General features: G+C 49.7%; 1 protein-coding gene across 3 annotated transcripts in view; it reads right to left on the reverse strand.

The window, feature by feature from the left end:
* Positions 1–25,309, reverse strand: part of FASN (fatty acid synthase) — a 116,875-nt gene that overhangs the window by 2,306 nt on the left and 89,260 nt on the right. For all 3 annotated transcript variants that reach the window (XM_090059498.1, XM_090059497.1, XM_090059496.1), the window contains 31 exons: positions 24,472–24,566; positions 23,738–23,872; positions 23,263–23,466; positions 21,301–21,416; positions 20,817–20,992; positions 20,317–20,508; positions 19,938–20,018; positions 19,630–19,815; positions 19,141–19,320; positions 18,700–18,903; positions 17,313–17,623; positions 16,809–17,198; positions 16,116–16,280; positions 15,830–15,948; positions 15,567–15,721; positions 14,921–15,112; positions 13,766–13,916; positions 13,055–13,233; positions 11,410–11,529; positions 11,123–11,245; positions 9,620–9,843; positions 8,926–9,127; positions 6,746–6,897; positions 6,056–6,147; positions 5,748–5,899; positions 5,216–5,458; positions 2,998–3,186; positions 1,922–2,146; positions 1,316–1,539; positions 696–794; positions 327–578 (listed from right to left, as the gene is read on the reverse strand). In XM_090059498.1, coding sequence (XP_089915624.1) covers positions 327–578; positions 696–794; positions 1,316–1,539; positions 1,922–2,146; positions 2,998–3,186; positions 5,216–5,458; positions 5,748–5,899; positions 6,056–6,147; positions 6,746–6,897; positions 8,926–9,127; positions 9,620–9,843; positions 11,123–11,245; positions 11,410–11,529; positions 13,055–13,233; positions 13,766–13,916; positions 14,921–15,112; positions 15,567–15,721; positions 15,830–15,948; positions 16,116–16,280; positions 16,809–17,198; positions 17,313–17,623; positions 18,700–18,903; positions 19,141–19,320; positions 19,630–19,815; positions 19,938–20,018; positions 20,317–20,508; positions 20,817–20,992; positions 21,301–21,416; positions 23,263–23,466; positions 23,738–23,872; positions 24,472–24,566 — 5,528 coding nt within the window. The remainder of the gene's footprint in view (positions 1–326; positions 579–695; positions 795–1,315; positions 1,540–1,921; positions 2,147–2,997; positions 3,187–5,215; positions 5,459–5,747; positions 5,900–6,055; positions 6,148–6,745; positions 6,898–8,925; positions 9,128–9,619; positions 9,844–11,122; positions 11,246–11,409; positions 11,530–13,054; positions 13,234–13,765; positions 13,917–14,920; positions 15,113–15,566; positions 15,722–15,829; positions 15,949–16,115; positions 16,281–16,808; positions 17,199–17,312; positions 17,624–18,699; positions 18,904–19,140; positions 19,321–19,629; positions 19,816–19,937; positions 20,019–20,316; positions 20,509–20,816; positions 20,993–21,300; positions 21,417–23,262; positions 23,467–23,737; positions 23,873–24,471; positions 24,567–25,309) is intronic.

Below are 25,309 nucleotides of genomic sequence, written 5' to 3' on the forward strand. Positions count from 1 at the left end.
CCTTACCTGCCTATTTAAAAAAAGTGTATTTTTGGGAGCTATTAGCAGTCACAGTGGAAACAGTTGCAGGCCATTAGGAAATCACCTAGACCTGGGGCAGACCACCTAAGCCTCTGTGTCCTGTGGGACCAAGAGCAGCCTCCTGTTCGTGGTTTGGAGCTGCTTTTCAGCTCTCTGCAAGACAGCTGCACAAGCATTTCCTTCTCTGGAAGATTTGTTCCCTTGAACAAGGAACGCAATTTCTGGCTGCTTCTACCCGTTCTCCCTCCCGTCTGCCACAGCACAGAAGAGCAGCCACAGCTGTCAGAGCCGCTCCTTAGACTGACCTCGGAGAGTTTGTAATCTCCACCCAGGCCTTCTCCGTACTCATCCTTCATCTTTGTTCTCAGCAGCGTCACGTTGCCATGGTACTTGAACTCTGGTACATACTTATCAGCAGCCTTCAGTTTGTGGTAGAAGGAGGCAGCAGCAAAGCTGAGGGCCTCACGATTGAGGTCTCTGTGAATCCGCGTTATTAGGTCCACAGAAGCATTGACACGAGCATCCAGGTCTTGCAGGGGCAGCAGAATCTCCAGCAACTGGAGAGAGCAAAGAAGCACTTGGTGGTAAGACAGGGAGGGGCATACAGCTGCTGAACAGAACTCAGATTTAAGGAGCGTCTCCCTGAAGCAACAGGAAGTCTGGAGGAACGTTACCTTATTGTATTCAGTGCCTGTGAACTGCTGAACAAAGGCACGCATTGCTTCAGTCTCTGCCTCAGCCTCACTTCCTGGGGTCATCTTGGCCGTGTAGATCTGGAACAGAAAAAAGGGCCACAAGTGCCAGAGGGGAGCTCTGCCCTGCTCCAGAATCCATGACTCAGTATTAGAAAGCAAGTGGCTGAGGAGCCAGAGACACATTGGAGAGGACAATCCAGAAGGGTGGAGAAAGGAGGTGAGATGGGGAGCTGCTCTCTGTGGAGACTTGGGGAAACCGCCAGCTGCCAAGATACGTGTGCCCATCAGCTAGAAAGCACTGTCAGCAAAAGGGAGATCCTGGGGGTGCTGGGAGGCTCAGCCCACTCCCACATGCGCGTGCTACAGTGTACAAGGCATCCGTATTAGTTCTTTTGTCCCAACCCACATCAGCTAAATGTGAAATGAAGTCACATGGCAACCTCCAGCTCTTATCAGATGTTCCCTCTCCCTCAGCCCAAGGGGTGGGGGACTCCTGTGGTTTTTAAATGTGGTACGAGCATCTTGAGCAATGGGCTCCTTAAATGAAACGCTGCCCAGACAGCTTGGTCACCAGATGGAAGCGCCCTAGCATGGCTCACCTGGGTGAGCGCAGCCACGTAGGAGTGGGAGCCGTCGAACAGGAAGAGGCTGTTGGACCCCAGGGAGGGGTTCTCCTGCTGGGCTTGCAGCTGGGAGCACATCTCAAAGGCGACACAGGCTCCAAAGGAGTATCCAGCAATGCGGTAGGGTCCCTCCGGCTGCACCTGCTTTATGCAGTCAATGTAGTAGGCTGCCAGGCTCTTTATGCTGTCCAAGGGAGCAGCTGAAAGAAAGGAAGCAAAGCCATGGGTCAGGAAAAGGCTGGACATTGGATGCCAGGAGGATAAAGCTTCAGCAGATATGCACAGCTTCTGGGCCTGCACTTCTGACCCCAAGCAAGTAGCCATGAGGCAATGAGAGCAGCAGACCTGTTTTCACAGGCCTGTCCCTCTGGACCAGGGCCTCTGCCCATGGACCCACCCTTGGATTCCCACCAGTGCAAGAACCTGCTCTTCACTCCTAAGCATCTTGTCCCCCACTCAGGGAAGAATGGTTTCTGAAGCTCTCTGGTGGCCTTGGCTGGGGCACCGATGAGGCAGAGCTCAGAAAAAGTCCCACGGATATGAAAGCCAGCCACACAGGGCCAAGGGTTGAACCGCAGATACCTCGTGTGCACTGGAGCCCATAGCTGGGGATTCTGAGCCTGGAGGCCAGGGCTTGGAAGACAGCAGCGGATCCCTCAATGGGGTGGATGAGAAACAGTGGGCGCTCTGTGCTTTGCACCTCGTTGAGTCGGGTGATGGTCGGCCCCTCAGGATTCATCAGCAGGTTGTTCAGGTTCAGTTCTGGGTGCTTGGCCTGGCCAGCTGTAGTCTTGAATGGCATCAGCTCTTCGGAGGGAAAGTATATGGGAAGCAGCCACTTAGTCAGGCTCCGATTAGTGAGGCAGGCAGGCAGGAGGCCAGCTCATGTAGGCAGCCACGTTTGGTGCCCCAGAAAGGACATGCCTGCCAGTTCCTAGAGGAAAGTGGGCACCTCCCAACAAGCCTGTCTTTGGATTCTGCCACACCCCTTGCTTGCACTTTCCCCTTCTCTTAACCAGGCTGATGCTACTAATGGCGAGCTCATGGATCATTCCGATTGCAGGTCTCTGCACTTGAGTGGTTCAGAGAACTGGGGACCTGCCAGGGCTGCTGTGGTGAACAGGTAGCAGAAATGTTAGGCTACTTCCACATAGCTTCCCTCCTCAACCCTTCCTGCGGCTGGCTGGGCCATTGCTGAAGGGGCAGCATGCCTTCCTAGGGCAGTGCTCCATGCCACTTTGCACCCAGAGTCCCTGCTTCACACCAGGCCAGGCTGCATCCCCTGGCTGTTGGGCTACTATAGTTGCATGGTCTGTTGCAGCCTGGGAACCTGCTCAGGATGCCCTGTACAGCAGTGGTTCTTAGCCTCATTAGACTCAAGGTCCCCCCTCAGAAAGTGCCAGCTCCCTTTCACTCAGAGAGCAGAAAGAGCAATTCTTCTGTCGCAAAGAACCCAGAGAGATTACAGCAGGGCAGAATCTTATTAACCACACGAATTCTTATCTTGCAAATCACACGCGGGTGTTTTCTACACCTAGTGTGTTGCACTCTTAGAAAGGTCTTGCAGGCCCCTGGCTGTGAATCCTTGGTGCACAGGGTCGGGAAGCAGTCCGCGGTCTGCCTCATGCCCAAAGCGTGGCTGTAAGCAGCTCGCCTACCCTCTGCTGTTCCAGATTTGGCGGAAAGCTGCCGCAGTTTGTTAATGGTAAGCCCTCGAATCTCTCTCATTGGCATGATGATGTCATAGTCCCTCTCCAGGGTCTGGCGGATCTCCACGCCCATGAGGGAATCCAAGCCCAGATCAGCCAGGGTGCTCTCAGCGTTCAGACTGTTCAAGTCACGGACACCTGAGGAAAGAAGCAGGAGTTTAGCGCAATAGATAGATGTCCTTCTACCTTCTGGGCTTTCCCAGCAACATCCTCCCCCAGTAGCTTCTTTTCCATTCCTCCTCTTCCCTTCCCTGCTTAGCATCCCTTGGGGTCCCATGTCTGTGCCTCTGCTTTCTGCCTCAACCATTCTTTTTCCAGCCAGCCTGACCCACTTCCTTAAGTGAAGCCCCCTCTGCCTTTGGGCAGGCTTCCAGCTTGCCTCTGTGGATCCCATGACCAATCCAAATGCAGTACTTTTAGCAGTTCACTGATAGCCATACTCACAATGTGCTGGATGTCTCCACTGGGACATCTTTGTTGGAATTCATTCAAATTGAGTGACAGGAAACAGATTTTATACCCAATTGCAGCCAGAAACATGAAGAATTTAATCAGGGATCTCACCAATACCTGGTCAGCAACAGCAGTGTAATATCCCGGGTCATGCTGGAATATTCAGCTTGCACAAATCAGGCAGTCAAGGCTGCCAGTGCCAACTTCCCTGATCTTGTTGGGGCTTTGCACAACCTGCCTCTAACCCAGACCACATAACTGGTCCCACCTTGGACCAGATCTTCAGATGAGATATCAATAGGAAGTGTGTCAGACAGTAAAGAGGCCCTCCAGTTCTAGCTAAACCTGTATCCCATATCAACTAACTGTTCCCAAGACTGCCTTTGGGGAGCTTCCCTGCCCTGTAAGTCACTCCGAGACTTGGAAGAATCAGGCTGCGGGCTCAGACATGGGACAGGCCGCTGCAGAGCACTGAGAACCCGTCCAGATGGCAGCAGGTGGAGGCATTAGGCCACCAGTGTAACAGGACAAGCAGTCATGTTCACTACTATTTTCACTTTTCCCTTGTACATTCCCCCCCCCACACTGCCCCCAGTGTCTGCATTCATCAGTGGTTCCTTGTACTTGGTTGTGAGCACTTTGGGGAGGGACTATGTGTTCTGTGTTTGTACAACAATGCATTTGACTCATGCCAAGCCGAACACCGAAAAGTATAAAACAGGTGGCTGGAAGATTGGACAGAAGAGGATGATACAGGAACAAGGAAGCCCCCCAAAAAAGGTAACTGCTGGCATCTAGCTAGAAGGCACAGCCAGGCAAGTACAGGAGCCATCAGCTCAGCCCATGTACAGAGCACAGGGAAATACTGAACTCAAACCCCATCTTCTACAGCCAAAACAGCCACCTCCTCCTCAGATCCTGCATAATTGCAGCCTTGGTGCTAGTGTTTCCCTTTGCATCAAGTCCTGAGTCCTCTAGTCCCCCTGCATGGTTGGATGAAAAGCCTTCCCCTTCAGTAACCTTGGATAAGACTCTCCTATGACCTTCTGTCTCTGATCAAGCCCCAGTGGTTTCCCTTTTGGCTTCCCCAAGTTCTTCCTCTTGGACCTTGTTTCCAGTTTGGGATCTACATTCAGTCCAGGCCTTTCACACCCTGGCCTCCAAGACACTTCGTAAGGACTCTTCCACCTACATCTCTGACCCAGTTTCTTCCTACACCCAATCCCAATCCCTATGTTCCACCCAAGCTTCTCTTCTAGCCACTCCTTGCATTGCCTTGGCTCACTTCCTTCTTCCATGCCAACCCCCACACTCATCTGGGAGGCTGAGCTGTATTCCTTCCTCTGCCTCTGTATCCCTAAGCCACCCCCTGCTCTGCCAGATCAGCGCAATTGCACTGGCCTGTTGTGCTGGGGTGTCTCATTGCAGATCAATACAGCAACGGTGTCTCCTGGTCAGAGCGTCTCAATGCAGAGCCCTGGGGGAGGGCTAGTCCTCGGAGGGCAACCTCCACCCCCACGGCCCCTGAGCTATGCCACTGGTGGTGCCAGCAGCACTCCCACTGCTGTGTGGGCAGGAGGTGCTTCTGGAGAATCAACAGCTGGCTCTTGGGCCAGGGCCTGCCTTCAGTGACCCACTGGCAGCTGCTGGCACCACCGTTTCCTGCAGCACATTAGGATGCTGATTCTAGAACGCAGAGCACAAGTTTACATACCCAGGATGTGGGCCACAGCCTCCACGAGGTCACAAGGGCCACTTCCTTCACTCTTTTTAGAAATCCTTTCTGCCAGGACAAAGCTGGACACAACGGGATGTGGCCGATTCAGGAACTGGTCCAGAACCTCCAGGCACGAGGCAATTCGCTGTGGGATGGTTCCACCAATCACAATGTCGTCATTGCCCCGTGTCTTCGCGATGACACCTACATCGCCAATGGCACCCCACTGCACACACAATGCTGGAAAAGAAGGCAGAGACAAGGACCCATGAAATGACAAATGGGAGGACGACTGTAGGGAGAGGGAAACCAGAAGCAGAGAGCTTGTGTATTCACCCATACTGACATGCTCTCCCAATTAGTGAAAGAGGATGTGCGTATGTCCACTCACCGGTGTATGTGAGGAGACATAGGCAAGGAAGGAAAAGTGCTCCAAGCAGACAGAGGCCTGAGCTCTTTGGAAGCCCCCTCTGCCTGTTTGGCAAGGTTTGGGGAGATGGACAAGCTGAGGAACAACCCAGCCTCTTACCTGGAAGCCCATCATGCTTCCGCTGCTCACAGACGCGCTCCATGGTGGAGTTGGCAAAGCCATAGTTAGTCTGTCCAGAATTCCCTCTTCCAGAGCTTACAGATGAGAAAGCAACAAAATAGTCCAGGTCCGGACACTTCTTACGGCTCACTCTGAGAAGGGGACAGGATAACAGGAGTCTTTTAAGCACTTCTGTTAGGAGGGTCCTGTCCTACCCCCAGTGTGACCTCAGAGAGTAGAAACATCTGTACAAGCAGCCCCCAGGCCTAGGCCAGTACCACCAAGTTCCTCCCTCTGACACCACCTACCGGTCCAGATGAACGATGCCTGCAGACTTGGGTTTGCAGACCTCTTGGAAGGATTCTGGTGTCTGGTTCTCCATCAAGGCATCTCTAAGAACCTGTGGGACACAGGAAAGGCCACCTGAACATCTCTCCAGTTTATCTTCAAATTGATGTCTAACCTACTCCCGTTAGTTTTGGAGGTTGCAACTGCAGTAACAGGTTCTCCATTAGGCCTATTACTAGAGATCCAGCTACGAGATTTCACGTGCTGATCCGTGCCAAGATGCTGAAAATGCACAGAAAGGGCACACCCATTCTTTCCTCATGTTTTCTGCATAGAAATTATGAGCTAATATCACCGAGACAAAAATCTCTTAGCTGATGACTGATTAAAAAAAAAAAAGTCATCTCTTTATTGGATTTTTCTAGTCCATTCTTTCCCTCATCATCCAGTGGCCGTCCTCATCCCGAAAGTGCTGAAAAGGGGCTTTCCATGGCCAAAATCACTATAAGGCATGACTCACGCCAGGAATGGGCTGCTCAGTTCTAAAGGATGCAAGCTGGGAGGTCTGCCCTAGAACTGGCAGAAGGTTGCAGTACCAGGTATTCCCAGGCTACGTATTCCCAAATTTGGGAAGACAAAAAAGTTGATTTGACTCCATGAGCTCAGTGCTGAAAACACTTGCACAGCTACTGAAAGTTTCTGTCACTCACCATAGCCAAGTTAAAGATTCCCCCAACTGGTCCAAGCTGTATGGCTTCATCTAGTAACTTCTGTGTTCCCTCTAAAGTGCCAACATCGCTGGTTGACACCAAGACCTGGACTCCCATCTCCTTCCATACACCGATTTGTTTAGCTTGGTAGCCTACAAAACAGAAGTCTAGTTTGAGCGTTGTTGTTCTGGGTAGTCAGTGTCCCAGTGAAACTACTTCCTGCCCGTTTTCTGGTCACTAAGGGCTCGTGGAAAGATTTTTCCTGCTTCTACTAAGGTTAACAGGAAATATAAAACTTCTTGGGGATGGAGACAACACTTGCTGTTGTACATGGTGAACCCCTGAATGGAAGTTCCTACTTAAAAAACACAGCGTGTTGCCCTGTGGGACAGCGTAGCCATTGCATGCAGCTCAGAGGTGAAATGGAGCAATTTTCATTGCAGTTCTTCACGTGTCATATCCCAGAAGTCTTTTGTTTCTCCTCTGGAGAAAAGCTGAGATGGTACTTATTTATCTAGAGCTGAAAATATGGCTGAAGCTTTGTCAACATATGACAATCCTCCCTATACGCAGGGGGCAGAGGAGGGCAAGGTAGGTTTAGAGCAATAAGTCTCGGTCAGGATGCCACAGAACCTTGGGGTGCCTTGAGATTTTCAAGGGTGCCACAGAGTGCCATGCAAACAACTCACAAGATAAGCCTAGAGATTTCAAATAGGAATCCACAGTGCCAAAAACATTTCTGACCTGTTGTGGTCTTTCCAGGCAATTTGCAACAGAAGAGTTGCACTATTATTTTTCTGCAGTCAAAAAGAACGAGAAACTAAAACCCAGCATTTTCCAAGGATTGCCTTGAGCCTAATGGGGGATACCTCGAGTCAAAAAAAAAAAAAAAAAGGTTGAGAATCACTGGTCTAGTGCAAGTTGGAAAAAGGAATCAGGAAGGAAGTTCTATTGGGTAGATGGATGGGGCTACATTTAAAAAGAGAAAGGAGAGAAGGATTGTTTGTTTGTTTTTAAATATATACAGAGTTGCACAGGACTGACAGCAAAACCAGAATTCAAAACAGCTCCAGAAGGCAAGATGGAAACCAGGACTAGGTTAGAAGATGGACCTTGTCCAATCAGGCAAGGTAGCCAACACTTATCTTCCAGAGCAATATCTTGGCCAGATTGAAGAGAAAAAGGCATGAGTTATGGAGATGGAAGGGGGAGAATGCAGCAATTGAGGTGGAAGAGGAAGACTAGGACAAGGGCCTGGAGACTGGGATGGGGGGAAGGACTTGAACAGCAGAAGTGGAAGTTAGTGCCAAAGAAAGATAAATAAAATAAAAAATAAAAATAAAAAAGGCGGCAGCAGGGTTGGAAGAGAGGAAGTCAAATGCTACCAAGATCTGTATGCTGGCAAGGCAGGCATAACAGTGGCATTTCCTACTGGAGATGGAAAAAGTATGAATAAGGATTAGCTTGATTTTTACCAGGCAAAGCTTGAGTTGTGTCAAGACTACTATCAGCAGGGTCACAGAGACAGCAAGGTAGTTCCAAGTCGTCTGTTTAATTATAGGTCATCTCACTTAGGGATGGGAGTAGGAGGAAGACTAGAAGGCTGGGGTCTGATCTTGGGGTAGAAGGTAACAGAGTGGGAGCGGCAGTGCCCAGAAAAGAGAGAGAGAAGAACAAGCTTGGAATCTGTGGTGCCAGCAGGACAAGGGTCTGTAGGAAGCTGGAGAGGAGTTTGGTCAACTTACCAAAAAGAAACAGGCAGAGCGAGAGGGCTAATGAAAGGTGGCTTTGTAAAGGAAGGAACTTACCAGAGACCTGGGTAAAAGGCAGTTTCACTCATATGGGAGAGCAGGAAAGGGGGAACAGAATAAAAAAAAAAAAAAAGTAGACAGAAGGGAGTTAGAAGGTGGCAAGAGAGTGAGCAGGGAAAGGATGGAAATGGTTCAGGATCTGGAAAAGGAGCTCAGATTGAGAGGTCTCTTTTTGGATAAGCAAAACCATGGCTTGACAGAGGAGGGAAAGGACCAAGAAGAGAAGAAAAAAAAAAAAAAAGTGTTCAGAGGAGATGGGGCATCTGCAGACAGCTCAGCTCCATGCCTCTGCTCCCACCTGCAGACTCCAATCAGAGGTCAACCACACACAACCATGCCCAGGGCACCTGCTCTCAGTTCTCCACTCACCAGTTCTTACGCCGGAACGAGATGTCAGCACGAGTTTCTGAGCTCCTCTCTCAATAAGCCACTGTGCCAATTCCAGCCCAAATCCACCAAGGCCTCCTGTGATGATGTAAGATTTGGTAGGTGGGCAAAAAGTGTGGGAGATGGCAAGGAGTTGGGGTAGCACGGAATCACTTGCGGGCAAGTCCTTCTCCTCTTCCCGGACCTTCCAACAACATCACAGGTAACAAAATCAGGCAGGTGTACATACCCTACTTCTCCCACAGAAGTTATGCTCCTATTGCACATCAAACCTCTTCAGACCCAGTCACAGAGCTATAGAATCTTATGTGTCAACTGGCTGAGGTGGCAAGATGGTTAAATAATTAACACCAGTAATTACAAGGATCCCTTCTCTCCTACACTACAGATACAGTATTCTCATTAGGGAACCTCACCCTCTGTGCATGGCTGTTAGATGCAGAACAGTGGGGCCTGTTTTTTTTGGTAGACATGCCACAAATTATCCATGCACCCTCCACTGCTACCACTCACCCCTTTCCCTTGATCTGCTGCTCTGCTCCTTTCCTCATCTGCCATCATGTACCTCTCCCCTCCCCAATCTGCTGTGTGCTCCACACACACATTGCTTATGCCATTTGTGGCAGTTTGGGCTTTCTACTGTAGGAGTGGCCAAAGCCTACAGTTTTCTTGTTACCTTAATCATAACTTTGCCAATGTGTTTTCCTTGTGCCATGAACCTAAAGGCAGCTTCTAACTCCTCTTTGCCAAAGACAGTGCGCTTCAAGGGTTTCACTGTGCCATCTCTTATCCCCTTCTTCACCAATTCATTCACTTCTAACCACTCAGGGTTTTTCTTCATCAAAACAGCATCTAGCAGGATCCCATGGAACGTCACATTCTTCAGGAAGAGAGCCATTCCTATAAGAGGTACATGATTAGCCATACCAGATATTGCTGTTCTCTCAAATCTTTTGGGCCTCCAAAAGCATGCAGACATTTCCATGCAAGTGAGAGGAGCAATTGCTAGGTTTCAGGATTAAGGTGGGGTTGGGGCAGGGATGACCAACCAAAAAATTAGCCAACCTTAAAATTAAAAAAAAAAAAAAAAGGTGACAAACATGAGCAAGGTTGTTCCCTGAGGAACAAACCAGTGCAACAAACTCCACCCATGCAAAAAAATCAGCTACTCTGATATTAGTTACTAGCATTAAATAGTCAGGATGAATTCATAACTTGCCAGCAATCTGAGAAGCAGGACATTTAGCAAGTAATGACACACGACTCAGAAGCAAAAACTTGTATTAACTCATTCTATTGCCACAGGGGATAATGCCCCTATAGGACACTCTCCTGCTTTATCCCAACTGGTTTAAAATGCACAAACAAAAATAACCCCCAAAAAACAAGCCTTCAAGTCCCAGGGCTGGCACCACCTCCCAGAAGCAGCAGTTCCATAGCTGGATTAAACCCAATGACATTTCGCTGCCATGTCTTATTGCAAAGTCATATGGAGTTAGTCAATATTATTTTTTCATAGGAATCTTCCCTCCCATTGAAGGATCTGTACGAGTCCCCTGCCCTTGACAAATTAGCTTCCCTCTTCCTATTGGAACTGCATTGTTAGCTTCTGCCAAGTTTCCAATACCTAAAGGTCCCTTTAAGCCCTCCATCTTCCTAAGCATTTGCAGCACTTCATAACACCTGTACATTTCACAAACGCGTTCTTTACAGCTTATCAGGATCTTCAGATTGTTACACATAAAGGTTTGTCCCAAGACATCCTCACAACTATTTGCTCTTACAAGTGCGTGCTGTATAAACATACTATGAAGGCCCTGCCCTAGACAATCTTAGCAATTTTATACGTGGTTACCAGGAGCTCCCTCTTCCACTGTTCCTTTTGCTGGGAGTTTGCAGAAAGGTGCTTGCTGAGAAAAGCTTGATAAGCAATCGTTGATTAAAAGTCTTGTTGCAAACTTCATTTTGCTTGATAATCACATAATGTTCACAGTGGTAATGTTCAGACTTTGAAATGTGATATATTCTAGCTAGGGACTTGTCTACTTGCAAACTAATGTGGGTTAAGGCAAGGCATAAATCTATATCCAAGGGACTACTCCTAAATAGTCGCCAGGCGTAGATAACCTTCAAGGAGAACAGGGACTGGGCCATGGTCTTCCATAGTACCACATCTTACCTAGAGGGTTGTTTTTGGACAGATCAAATTTGCCAATTTCCAAAAAACGTCCGTGTTGAGCAAGGCAACGTAGACTGGCTTGGAGCTTCTCTTCTGCCAAGGAGTTTAGCACGAGGTCAACACCTGCAAGGGAGGAGTAGTAAGATTATCCAGGCACGCGCACCCCTGGCCTAGTCTAACCTCCTCTCTTGGTAACCTGGTCTAAGCTATAAACAGTACATCCTTGTTGTGTTCCTTCTAGTCCCTGGAGACATTTTCTTCCACCATCAGATATGCCTTGGACCCACCTTTCCCTTTGGTAGCCCGCAGAATATGTTGCTCAAAGGCGGTACTTCTGGAGTTGGCAAAGCTGTTCGCATCCAGCTGGGGGAACCGTGCTTGGAGATACTTGCGTTTCTCAGTAGAACCTGACAACAGGAGAAGGAATGTATTTTAAATTTCCCCTGAGACACCAGCAGCACTCCTTGACTCACAAGCAAGATTCCCCTTCCCTCTCAAGGCCTCTGCCAAAGGGATAAAGCTAGAACATGGGCTTGAGGAACCACTGGACACCTGCTATGGAAGCACTGGGGTTTGACACCTAGAAAGCTTCAGGACAAGGCTAGTGTGTAGCTGCTGCCCCCCTTAAGCTGACAGGGAGATCATGACTCCATTTCTACCAGGAACAAACCAAGTTATGCACTGGATGGAAGTTGCCTTTGCTCAACAATCAATTGCTTTGCTTTATTCTTTGTAGTTCCCTGAAACCATCTTCTCGATTCTGAGATGGGGAAAAGCTTGATGTCAGCAAAACTAGGATGCTAGATTTCAAAAAAGGTGGATTTCAACCAGCTCGAGGAGACAGTTAACACGGTGCCATGGGAACACAGGCTAAAAAGCTTAAAAAGTGCATTAGGAGGGCTGGAAGCCCAACAAGAAGAAAAAAAAAAATACTGTTCCGACATGACAGATTCACAAGAATGGTATATATGTGGCTGTACAAGGAGCTTCTAGGATGGCTCAAATGAAAAACAAAAGCATACAGGCAATGAAGATGGGCAGGTCACTGAGGAAGCATAACAACAACAACAACAACAAAAATAGTACAAACCTGCAGGGACAAAAATGAGGAAGGCAAAGAAAGAACGAGCTGCACCTCGCAGCAACGTTAAGGGCAATAAGAAAAGGTTCTATAAGTACTTTGGGCAGAAGAGACAAGGTTCTTTGGGTAGATGTGATATCATTTATTAGACCAACTAAGCAGTTGGAAAAAAATGTTATTTGCAAGCTTTTGGGTACAAACACCCTTCTTAAGCATAGAGAGAAGAAAGACTAAGGAAGCTATGGGTTCACTGTTTAGCAGCCAGGCCCAACTCTTAACAGAAGATGCAAAGAAGGCAGAGCTACTCAACAGGTACTTACCTGGGGCATGTTAGGGTGTTACATCTTGTGGCTGTGTTAGGGTTTACTGTGTAGTTTTACTAATAGGTTAGATAATAGATTTCTGTAGGAGGATTTGGATAGGGTAGGTCCTGTCTTTAGTAAGGGAGGGGTTGAACTAGATGATCTCTGGAGGTTGCTTCCTGCCCTACTTTTGTTAGGGTGTTACATCTTGTGGCTGTGTTAGGGTTTACTGTGTAGTTTTACTAATAGGTTAGATAATAGATTTCTGTAGGAGGATTTGGATAGGGTAGGTCCTGTCTTTAGTAAGGGAGGGGTTGAACTAGATGATCTCTGGAGGTTGCTTCCTGCCCTACTTTTTGTTTTTTTACGATTCTAAGTTACTTGGAGTCACTCATGGCATGCCCTAGGAGTAAGGCAGAGATTTCCTGAGGTGGCCAGCAGCTGGGTGTACCCCATTTCCAGGTGCTCTCTTACTGGAGGCCTGGGGTCAAGAGCTGATGGGAGAATGTGCAGGTCAGGAGGTCACAGAATGGGGACCTTGGCACTCACCCACAGTTGTGAAGACATGACAGCCCATGCTCAGGGCTATGGTGATAGCTGCCTGGCCCACACCCCCAGAGCCTGAGTGAATGAGCACGCTCTCCCCCTGTTTCATGCCACCACGAGCGATCAAAGCATAATAAGCTGTGGCATAGACCACAGGCACGGTGGCGGCCTCCTCCAGGGTCCTGGAAAGGTGACACACCAAAACCAACATGAGACAGGACAAAGCACTCATACCTTCAACTGCAAGTCAGAGCAGCCCAGACCAGCTGTTTTCAGAGCTTACTGCAAGTCTCACCATTATGGAAGCTTCTCCCTCCAGTAACCAACTGACCAATGCTATTCTGCCCCCAGTATATACACAGACATAGCAACCAAACCCAAGAGGGGTGAAATGCAAAACTCTACTGAGGACTGCTATGCACACAGTGGTGCTCAACTCCTGCAGTGACAGCAACTCCAGTATTTGCAAGCTACAGAGTAGGTTTATCACAACCTGGGAGACTAGTTCTGGATCAATGCAGGATGGAGTCACACCCTCAAAACACCAGCTGAGACATTAAACAGTAGTTCTGCTCACTTTGAGCAGTATTGGATGTTTTCTCTCACGTTAGAATTCCTTGCATTGACCCACTAATTGTCCCCTACTGAGACTTTGCTCCATGCAGACAGCTGAGGGGTACAACCTGTAGTAAGAGAGAAGGGAAATGGACCCACCAGTTCTCTGGCACATCCCACAGGAAACTGCTGTCAATGTCCACCACTGTAGCCAGTCCCTTTGCCTGGGTCAATCCCATAACCCTTTTTCCAGTAGGGTCCCGCCCCGAGAACTCCATTCCCATCAAGTTGTCCTTTGCAGTCCAGTGACCTAAGAAGATAAAAATCACCACTGTGAAACTCTTCCTGAAAAACCCTCCTGCTCAAAAGGTCCTCACCATGAACCCTCTTCTGGAAGCAGAGGAGTCTCCTCACTTCAGGGTAGCATCTCCAAAGTCCTGGAATAAGCCTGCTGCTTTCTAGCTCAGTAACCAGCATCTTATTTTCTGCTTTTAAAAATACCCAAGAGCATCAAGTGCCAATGGCCCAAGCTTTTGAAGCACCTCACTGTTGTAGAGCCCCTGATTTGTATTCTCAGTGTTTTAGTCTCTAGCTCCCCACCAAAAAACAACTCCACTGAATCTGCATCTTATTAGAAGGTCTTCTCCCTCTTCTTTGGGGTGAGGTGGGGAGGGAATAAATAAAAATAAAAAAAGTAGGGAGTCCAAGAACTAGAAGTCCGAGGTTAGAAGATATTAAAAAAAAAAAAAGTCTATGGGAGGGGGAAAAAAGAGTATTTCACCCCAAGACTCCATATTAAAACGACTGAGGAACAGTCATACCTGGGTTGGGTTGGGTTGAGAAAAGAATGGGGAGGGGGGGGAAAATCAACACAGCAGATCTCCACCAAACACACCTGTGAGTTTTTGGCAGCAGCAAAGCAGCATTGACAGATGTGACCACTTTTAATTCTCAAAATTCCTGGTGAAGTAAAGCGTTACCACCACCCTCCTGTACGCAGGAAAGCCACAGCAGTGTGCCATGTCACTGCACTGCCAGCTCTGCTGCTGTGACAGTGAATACTCACCTGACAGGCGTACTGCAGACATGTTAAACTGCACTGATGATAAATGGTGCTGGCAATGAGAGCAGAACCTGGGAGATCCTGACAATATACTGGACTTGGGTAATGCTTTTGCTTGCCCTGGGGATCAGCTTTGTGCAAGAAAGTTAATTTATGGCTGGATCAGTGCAGGGCTGAGCCGATCTCACTACAGAACTTGTTCCTATGCCACAGAGTGGGTGGAAGTGTTTTAAGTTCCACCAGCCACTCACCTGGTATAGCATCTGTAGGGAGCTTCCCTGTGGCCAACATGATGTCACGGAAATTGAGAGAGGCATAATAAACCTTGCAGAGCTTAGTGCTGGGATAGTGGCAGAGTGGAGAGGCAATCCAGTGAAGGGAAGAGAGGTCTCCACGCATCAGTGTGTTCACGCAGGCATATTCCGTCAAAGCCTGGGACTGGCCTGCAGGAAGACATGGGAGAGCCTTAGACACATCAGCTTGATGGCGACGCTTCACCCGATGGAGCAGATTATTTGTGCAAGAGCACCAAAAAACCCCAAACAAGCAAACAAAAAAAAACCCCACCACCAAAAAACACCCCCCCAAAACCCAAACCACATGTGACAAAGTCTGGGAGCCATTCATAGAAGCAGGGATGTTTGCCATTCACCGTTAGCCAGCTCTTCTGTTTACCCCCAGCAAAGGCCCTCTCCATGCTGCAAGCCTGCCTGGGCACTGAGCTAGCTCATACTGCCTGCAGACATCAAGACATGCCATTGTCCTGCTGAATCTGATCCAAAAATGCACCCATGCCTAATTCTTGGTACCAGGAGGAAAAGCATCTCCTCACACCAGTTTTCCAGACCCTGCAAGAGGAGACAGTGGCCATCAGACCCCCAACTAAAAAAGCGTCACCTTGCTCCAACAGGAGGTACCGAAAGGAGCCCCACTTCCCATCACGATACACATTCGTCACCAGGTCTCTCTGGAGGATCTTTTGCATCTCCGAGTCTGATGGGCTGGTTGGAGGCACAGGGGAGGAGGAGTCCAGATTGGAAACAAACAGGGACCTGGGGAGCAGATGGAACACATGATCCATGTTGGTCACTTTGCCTGCCAGGAAGCAGGAGGAGGAAGATGGCCTCTGCTCCCAAAGAGCCTCTAGTGTGGCTTTGTACCTGATCCTGTGGCCTCCAGGCTCCTGGCGCAGGCAGGTCATCAGTCCCATAATGCCAGAGGTTGGATACTTGGTTGCAGTCAGCCACAAAGGCTGCTCAGATGAATCAGCCAGGAGGTTCTGCAAAAAAGCCCAGCCAGGTAGATTAAGCTGTGCTGAAAGGGAGCTGCTGCCCCTACCTCACGGCCTCTCTGAGCCTAGGGAAAGGGGTCTGGAAAACCTGGAATGCTGTTGAAGACAAGCTGCCTCTTCCCAAGCCATTCCCATGGCTCCACCCAGAGACTCACCTTTAGGGAATCCACCCACTTGCAATGGGTCTCATCCACAGGCAGGAAAATAGGTGGCTTGACAGGAGCCTGCCGGCGGCACAAGAACATGACAGAGCCAAAAAAGGATCTTTTCACAGCCATGAGATTCAGCGAGGTCTTGCTGAACAAATCTTCCCAGGCTGCCTGTGAAACAGAGCAAGATGGGAATGACTGGCACAGCCAGGAGGTGCTAGAATCCCATTCAACACCTCCCTGGGGAAACCAGGAACCAGCACTGCCCCCTTCTCCCTACACAGGGTCTTTGGCAGAAGCTTGCCCCATGCATCCATCTTCCCACACCCCCCTGGTCCTTTTGCTGAGACACTGCATGCAGGACTCCCAGCATTCAAAGAATCAGCACTGAGGATCCCAACAGCTCCTTGAAGAGCCAGAGATGCTGTTACGTGCACTGTAGGGGCCCCTACAGCGAGTGTGGGTTGGCATTCACAGCTGTGTGCCACAGTAACAGTCCTCCTGTTCCTGGTTGTCTCAGGGTGTCATCTCCAGGTTTGCCATCAGGCACCAGGGCAGGAAGATGCCTTTGTTTTTCCCCAAATGGGACAGAGCAGCTGTTCAGGAGTATGAACCACCAGAGAGTCTACAAGCAGCATCCCAGACTCTAGGACCAACCAGAGAGATAATAGCCAAGGGCCTAGGAGAGCAGACACTTACCTGAGTCAGGAAGCCTGGTCTGTGCTGCACATCTAGTGCTGTAAGAAAATGGACCGTTTCTCCAAGAGTTTCTCCTCCCAGAAGAGTATGCAGTAGCACAAACCCTCCTTCCTTCACGGAGGCCACCAGGTTGGAGAGCATCTCTGCTGGCTTCTCCAAGACTTTCATGGAGCAGTTGAGCACCAGCAGGTCAGCATTGGTCAGGTTTCCAGGTGGAGGACGGACAGGGTCCCACTGGCCAGGGGAAACATCCGTTTCCTGAAACTTCTTCTCATAGGCAGAAAGGACCTCCTGGGCTCTATCAGTAGCACTGTAGTCAACTTCTAGCAAGGGATGAGTTCCTAGAAGAGGAGTGATACGAGAGAACAGGCATCCATCTCCTGCCAGTGCCTATACAGGAAGAGACAGGAAAGGAAGATAAATACCTAAGCTGTTGGCAGCACATGAAAGCAAGAGGTAAGTCTTGGGATTTCAAGACCTCTCCCACCCAAAGTCCCAACTAACCTCCACAATCTTTATCTTGATATTGGACATATTCTCCACAGTTAAGTCCAGACAAACCTTCAGGTGTGGGGAATCTAGCAAAGCATTGAGGAGGGGATCCTCCTGGAGGTGCATCTTCTCTTGGGTCACAATCTCATCCAGCTCAGAATACAGGTTTCCATTTAGTTCCAGGTGGCAAATTTTATCAAGGATGTACAGGAGGCCCTTCTCTGCAGGCACAGTCTCTGCCCTGGTGCCTGTAGTCTCTAGCCCAGGGATGGCCAGTCTAACCCCATGCAGCGCTACCTTGTTCTGCAGGTTCTGGATCAGACCTAGAGCACAGCAGGAGAGAGAGAGAGAGAGTCACACATCCTTCCCTGCTGCTGCCTCAGTACACAAGCCCTGTAAGAGCAACAGCTTGGCATACCTTGTGAGACTTCCTGATATTAGTGGTGGGTCTTGTGGTGTTGTGTACCCAGAACAGCCAACTCACACACAGCACAAACACACTAGTCTCCATTATTGCTAGCAGCATCCTGAGGCCTCATCCTAGAGAGGTCCTCTTTGCTGGCTCTCCACAAACATGGCAAGAAAAGTGCAAAGGACAACCCCCCCACAAAGGGAAGGCTTTGACTGCTGTTAAATTTCACCAGTGAGTAGAAGGAAAAAAGAGCATCAGGCCAATCTCGCTGCCTGGAAGACAGAACTGGTATCCCGATACAGCCGAAACAGCCATGCCAGAAGCACCTCACCCAAGGCTCAAAATTCCCGAACAGCCACTTCTGTTCTGCCTTCAGTTGAGTTACTCCTAAAGAACAGTGGGAGATCTGCCAAGGACTGCAGTTTGCCTCCACTCCCGCACAGCTTTGGCACCAAGGGCTGGGGTGTCAGCACCTCCAGTCCAGAGACTGGACTCAAAGGGCCTGGGGGAGGGGCAGGGATTTAAATTTTCCTGCCAGTATTAACAGAGGTAGATTCCTGCAGATCTAGGACACTAAAATAAATAAATAAATAAATAAAATTGGTGCACTGGCACAGATGCTGCACCAGCAGCACATTTGACAGATGCCCTCCTCAGCAGAAGCCAGCCGAGTGCCACAGAAGTCCTGCCCAGGGAGGATGTCTTAGCGAAGTGCCAACAGAGCCCTTCAGCCCGGCCTGCCCAGGGCTGGGTCAGTCAGCTCTAGGTCCTGTAGCAGCTGGCTCCACTGTGGTGCCTTGGGCATAGTATGTTTTGTGACTGTACGACTAAAATCAGAGCCACAGCCTGGGCTTAGCGCCTGCTCAAGGAGACTGCTGAAGAAGAGCGTGCACCAATGATTTCAGAAGATGGTGCAGGCATGACTTTCACCCCAAAAACCTGCTTCCTGGTGCCATGGACAGTTACAGTGTACTGAACTCCCTTTACCTTTGCAATGCTCCAGAACGGTGTGAAGCTGTGCATTGGAAGACAGACAATCCATCTCAACATAAGGCACAAAGCAGAACTTCTCTAGGAGTGGAGAACCCTGTTCCTGCTGCCTGCGGGGTGCTATAGAGCTGTGGAGCCCAGTAACCTGCACGCCTCCTGACCTGATGCTGCCAACGCAGTGGTCATAGAACACATCAAAAACTGCAAGACAAGAGGAGAACATGCAGATGATGCTGGAAGCTTCACAAGAAGAGGCTCTGCTGTGCTGCAGGTGGCCAGACAGCCAGTGTGGTGTCAGTGGGCAAAGCAGGAGCACAATGACCCGTCAGCCGAGAGGCCCCTGGGCCTGCCTTACGTCAGGAAGATGTAGCTGCTTTTCAGCATCTGGAATTTCACAAAAGAAGCCAGGAGAATCCTGACCATGGGAGAGACTGTTACCTTGTTTGTCATCCTTGTACGTCTGCACTTGCTTCAGGTGCAGCACGGGGTCAATGCACACTGAGCGGATGCGTGTGGGTAGGTGCAGGTTGCGCCCAGGATAGCCCAGGATGGTCACGTGCAGCATGGTGTCGAGGAACGTCACCCAGTTCCCATTCCACAGGAGCTTGCCCGAGCTCCCTAGGAAAGAGAAGCAGCCCTGTCAGTGTGTGTACCCCACAGAGGGAGGGAGGGGAAAAGGCTGGCTCTACTGCCAGAGGGCTGACAGCACAATTGGCATTGCCCAGGTGCACTCTACCCAATGCCACAACAGGGATCTTCTGCATCCGTCCTGTGCACAGGACCCTGCTGCCAAGCCTCAAGGCAGGTAGGCCTCAGCCATGCAGCCTGGGTGGATGCTTCACAGTGGCTATGTGCACCTGACTAGCATATCATGCACAAGTCAGCAGGCATAATGACCAACCCCTTCAACATCTTCAGAAGACTCACCTGCACTGCTGCTTTCGAGGAGCCCCTGGAACGTTGGCCCATAGTTGTACCCATGTAGATGCAGCTCTGTGTAAATGTCTGTCTTGGAGAGGGGGTGGCTGGAGCTTGCATCTGGCTGGGCATCAGAATCAGCTTGCTCATTATGAAAGTTATTCAGAGCAGTGTCTTCCAAAAGGTAAACTTTCCCTAGCAGGCACAAGAGAGAACATGAGCCATCAGCACGCAAAGGCATGGCACTGGATTCCCAGGAGGCCAGACCAGGTGCCACCACTGGATTCCCAGGAGGTCAGGCAGAGTTGTCTACTTACCACTTACGCTCAGGTTTCCATTTCCTGACACTTCAAAGCTGTGGGAAGCAGGCATGAGTCTCACCTCCAGCTGCACAGAACCTGCAACACAGGCAGAGAGATTGGTGGGGCAGAGAACGTGGGGCAGGGTTTTCCTGGGACCAGGGGGCATCCACCCCCTGTCACTCCAAATCCCCGGCACCTCCCATCTTTCACACCCTCTCCTTCCCACCTGCACACCATAGAACAAAGCAGGACATGTCCCATCCTGCTTGTAGATGCATTATGAGACCAGGAGCGTGACACCTTCACCCCCTTTCCTGCTGCCTTGCGCTCTCTCCTTCCACCAGTCTTTCCCCAACTTTACTATGTGGACCAAGGCTCCCCATCCCCCTCTCACCTTTCTTGGGTAGGATGGTTGCTTGGTGGATCACGACATCCTCAAACATGACAGGCATTTGTTCCATGACAGCTCCCAGAGACCGTGCCAGGGTTCGCCAGGCTAGCACCAGGTATCCAGTGGCTGGGTAGAGGACTCTGCCATCAATGCAGTGACCAATCAAGTAATGGTCAGGAGACTCTGGGTTCACATCTACCCATTACACAGGAAACAACAAAAAGCTTTTGTAACTTCTTAGCAGAAATGCTCTGGAATAAGATGTTTTTCCTATCACCACCCTTCCCCCTCCCAAGGCAGGGTGGGAGACAGAGAAAAAAAAATTCTCAGTGCTGCTACCACTTTCTCTTTCATCCAAAGCCTTTCACCCCAGCCCCTGGAGCTGTTCCAACCACATGAAGCTTCAGAACTGCTCCTCAGAACAGGATTTTGGGGTTCTACTTAGACTTTGGGCTCCTGATTTATGAATGAGAGGAAGCAAAGCAGAAGCAGCAGGTACACACCAATATTGTACACCGAAGCAGATGAAGAGCCTGCAGAGCCAGATGGAAATTCTTCGGCTTTTGGGTAGTACCAGGTCTCACTGTGATCCCACAAGATGTGGGGAGAAATGAGTGGGGTTCCTACTGGCACAGGATATTCAACAGGTGGGAACAGCTTATTTGACTGAACATTTATTCTGGGAAAAAAAAAGTTAGGATAGTTGAGATTTTGGTCTTGATCCTCAGGTGCTAAAAGCCACAATAGTCCATGCACTCATGGGTTATCAAGCTGGTCTCCTGTTCCAGGAGTTTGTGACAAACCCGCCTCTCTCCCACTCAAGGGATTCCACTGCTTTGGGTCAGACACAGCCTCCTATCCATGCCAAAATGTGTTGCTGTGCAAAAAGAGAAGCCAAGAGGCATTTCTCACTCTAAGGCATCACTGGAGATGGATCTTGCCGTTCTCCATACTAACCACCCTCTTTCCTGTCCCCAGACACCATACCCAGTCAAGTGGATCTTTCCAATGTGTGTCAGGAAGAACTCCAAGTTGTTTTTGTGCTCTCTCTTCATCAAAGGCAGGATGGTGCAGGTTGGTTTCAAGCTTCTCTTCAGGATAGCCTAGCCAAGCAAATACAAAAGGTCATGGTCAAAGAAACCGGATTTCTCGTTTGAGATTTGGCCTGGTTTTGGGGAAGACAGACTTGTGCTGCCATGATGCTGAGGCTTGTGCCCACAGAGTATGTGAGCACTGAGGGTGCAAGCAAGGGGGAGGAAGGAGATCATAATCACAAACGGAGCAAGGAGGGATCCACTTAATAGCTGCAGGGCTCTACCAATCAGGACGCCTTGCTGCTCAGAGGATTAAATGAGATTCAGATTACACTGCAAGAATGGCAAGATCATCCTCTTGAGCCTCCCACACAAGTGCACACCCGTCGGCCTTTCCCCCAACAGCACTGACTCCATGTCATGAGCATCTGTCAGCCAGAAACATCCCTGAGACCTTTGTGAGCCACAGCCATTAAAACCAAAACACCAGTCCTCAGGTGCTAAAAGCCACAATACTCCATGCACTCATGGGTTACCAAGCTGGTCTCCTGTTCCAGGAGTTTGAGACAAACCCACCTCTCTCCCACCCAAGGGATTCCACTGCTTTGGGTCAGACACAGCCTCCTATCCATGCCAAAATGTGTTGCTGTGCAAAAGAGAAGCCAAGAGGCATTTCTCAGTCAAGGGCATCACTGGAGATGGATCTTGCCATTCTCCATACTAACCACCCTCTTTCCTGTCCCCAGACACCATACCCAGTCAAGTGGATCTTTCCAATGTGTGTCAGGAAGAACTCCAAGTTGTTTTTGTGCTCTCTCTTCATCAAAGGCAGGATGGTGCAGGTTGGTAGGCCCCCCCCAAAAAAAAGGGTCTCAATTATTCTTTGCACAAGAGTCACCCTTGCAAAAGACAGCCCTCATAGCCCTGCAAAGCAGTGACTGAGAAGAAGGTTTCCCTTAGGCTGAGTGCTCAAATACCCTTTGGAGTGTACCATTAAATTTTGGGAGCTGGCTTCAGCCTCTGCACTTCATCTTCCCCACCAATAAAATAACAATACTGATCTTCCTCCCTCTCAAGCATGTTGCAAGGCTTAATTAGCCATCATTTGTACACAGCTTGGGAAGATGCAACATTGCATAAGCACACAGAGGATTATTCCAAGTTACATTCATGCAGCATTGCATCGTCACTGAACACCCACAGTTGCCTACTTGGATCACTCTGAAGCTTTGGAAGTGAAAAATGAAGTAAACAGTTGGCATTGATTTTTTTTTTCCTTTTAAAAAACAAGACTACAGGGAAATCAGTGACCAGGACAGTGGCATCAGGCAGGCAGCAACAGCAGCTCTATAAAGACTTCTCCTGTCTACATCTTCATATGGACTCATTACCAGAAAGAGACTGCTGCCAGCAGTACCCTGGTAAGTACCACCCAGCATGAGTCGATTTAGCCTAAAGCAGCCGGACGAGATCACTGCCCAGAGGCAGCAAGGCTTTGCACCTCTCCTCCCTCCTGCTGTCTGCCCACACACAGCAAGAGATCATCTACACGCCTCCAGGTTCGACTGCCTCGTCCCGTAGTGGAGCGGACTATGCTTCAACTGTCTTCATGTACTGCCGGCCATTTCAGAGAGCAATGGGGATGAGGAGACTGCATAGGTGGGGAAGTTGTTAGCAGCATGTCAGGGCAGGTTTGTTTTATGTGCTAAAATCAGGAGGACTAGAGAGGATGGGGTGGGGTTGGGGGGGGGGGGGGGGGGGGGGGGGGGGGGGAAGGACAGGGGATGTAAAATAAAAGCACTCTCAAACTTGCTAGAACAAGCAAGTTTCTTAGGAACAACACGTCCTCCTCCCTGCCTCCACTTCAGCATCTTCCTGAAGTGGCACCGTCATACCAAATCACCAAGCAAAGTACCTGCAGCAGGGCGTGGGGCGCGATCTCCACCACCACCGCATTCTCCGGAACGTGCTGCAGACCCTCCTGGAACAGCACAGGGCTCCTCAGGTTGTTGACGTGATACTCTGCCGAGGAGTAGCGTGCCAGCTCACTGTCCCACTGGGCCTCAGGGATGGATGTACTGATCCAACGAGCCGAGCGAGGCTTCGGGTTTGGAATGATCTGCGAACAGGCCAAGAAACGATGTCACGGAAGACAAGGATCCTCCGGAAACCAAGCCCCAAAACATTAGTTTGCAGGAAACCGAACAGCACTGTAGCACGGTCTGCTTGTGAACTCAGCCCCCCACCCCCGATCTGCCAGGAGGCACAGATCTTCCAGCTGCCCATTCCACAGACATCTACAGGACCCTCCTTCCTCCTGGATGCTGGAGAAAGCACTGCCATTCCCCGCGACTGGCGGCCTTGGTGGCACAAGACACCCAGGACATTACCTTCCGCAGGACGCTAAGCAACATTGGGGCAAGCGCCTCCATAAAATACGAATGAAATGCAACCCCGACACTGCGCACTTCCTTAGCGAACACACCTTCCTTCTTCAGGGTGGCTAGGAACTCATTCATGGTGGCCTAGGGAAGGAGACAGAGCAAACCCTGTTCACTTGATGGCTGCTCCACAGCCCTGCAACTGCAATGCAGTTTGATCAGCCACTCTGAAAGGCCTCTCAAGTGTTCATATTCAGATGAATGCCAAAGTCCATCCCACCATGCTGACTTAGCCTGATCTCCCTTCTTATGCACCTAGGGGTCAACCCAGTGCAGTGCCAGCAACAAGGGCACCCCCATAACAGCACCTATACATGTCAGAGCAGCCTTGCTGCGCATTGTAATTACAGCATGTCAGGGCAAACTCGATTTAACATGCTCCAGTGCCATGTGCATCAGCATCCCCATGCTGAAAATGGTGGCAGGGGTGCTTTAACTAATTTAAAGCTTGTTGAATGAGATTTAAAAGCACCCCCACTGCCATTTTTCAGTGTGAAAACACTGATATGTGCAAAACTCCAGGCACTTTAATTAGAGCAACTCTTGGAGCCACTAATTAAAGCATGCCCCCACCCCACCGGAGCACATGTAGAAATGCCCGGAGAGTCCCAGCTGATCACCATAGGAGAATAAAGGACTTTTTTTTAGGAGGGCTGACCGCTGTACATTAGATCTTTGCTCACCTCTGGCCCCGAGATAGTGACAGTGTCCTCAGCGTTGTGACAGGCAGGCACCACGCCTGGAGGGCAGCGGATCTTACACTCCTTCCATGACAGGCCTGCAGAGGAAAGATGCTCAGAATGGCGTGCAAATGCTCCAGGTACAAGTTAAGCAGCAGCCCATGACAAAAGGACAGCTGATTCTCCGAAGACGTGGTGCGAGGGGGGTGGCCCAAGCTCCTCACTGCAGGGATTCTTGCTGCCAGTCACCTGCTGGGCCTGAGATTCTAGGACAAGGTCCTGCCAAGGAATTGTGTACACTCCTTACCCAAGGGTATTATGATGTGCTCTGATATTACAGTGGTCAGCGGCGTGACAGGGACTACCAGGAAGAAGAAACTTCATTCCAAAATTCTGGGGTTGACAAGTCCACAACATCCCTCTCCACTAATACCCAAGGTCAGAGTGAGCTGTGTGATGTCTCTAAAGCCCAATGGGTCCCACCAGAGGTCAGATTCTGAGATATTAAAAAGGGAGGGAGAGCATGAAGTTCAAATTCAAACCCTTACTGCAAAATCCAGCTGATGGCAGCGTGAGTGTCTGTGCCTCAAGTCATTTAAAAAACAAACTTGTTGAACGAAAATTTCAGAGACACTCGGGCTGGAAGGGACCTTGGAAGATCATCAAGTCCCGCCCCCTGTCCCAGGGGCAGGAAGTCAGCTGGGGTCATAGGATCCCAGAAAGATAAGCATCCAAATTTCTCTTGAAGGCGTTCAATGTCGGTGCTTGAACCACCTCCGATGGCAGTCTGTTCCAGACCTTGGGGGGCTCGGACAGTAAAGAAATTCTTCCTTACGTCCAA

Source organism: Crocodylus siamensis, chromosome 8 (assembly GCF_052110815.1).
Source record: "Crocodylus siamensis isolate JL-2025a chromosome 8, ASM5211081v1, whole genome shotgun sequence".
Taxonomy (NCBI): domain Eukaryota; kingdom Metazoa; phylum Chordata; order Crocodylia; family Crocodylidae; genus Crocodylus; species Crocodylus siamensis.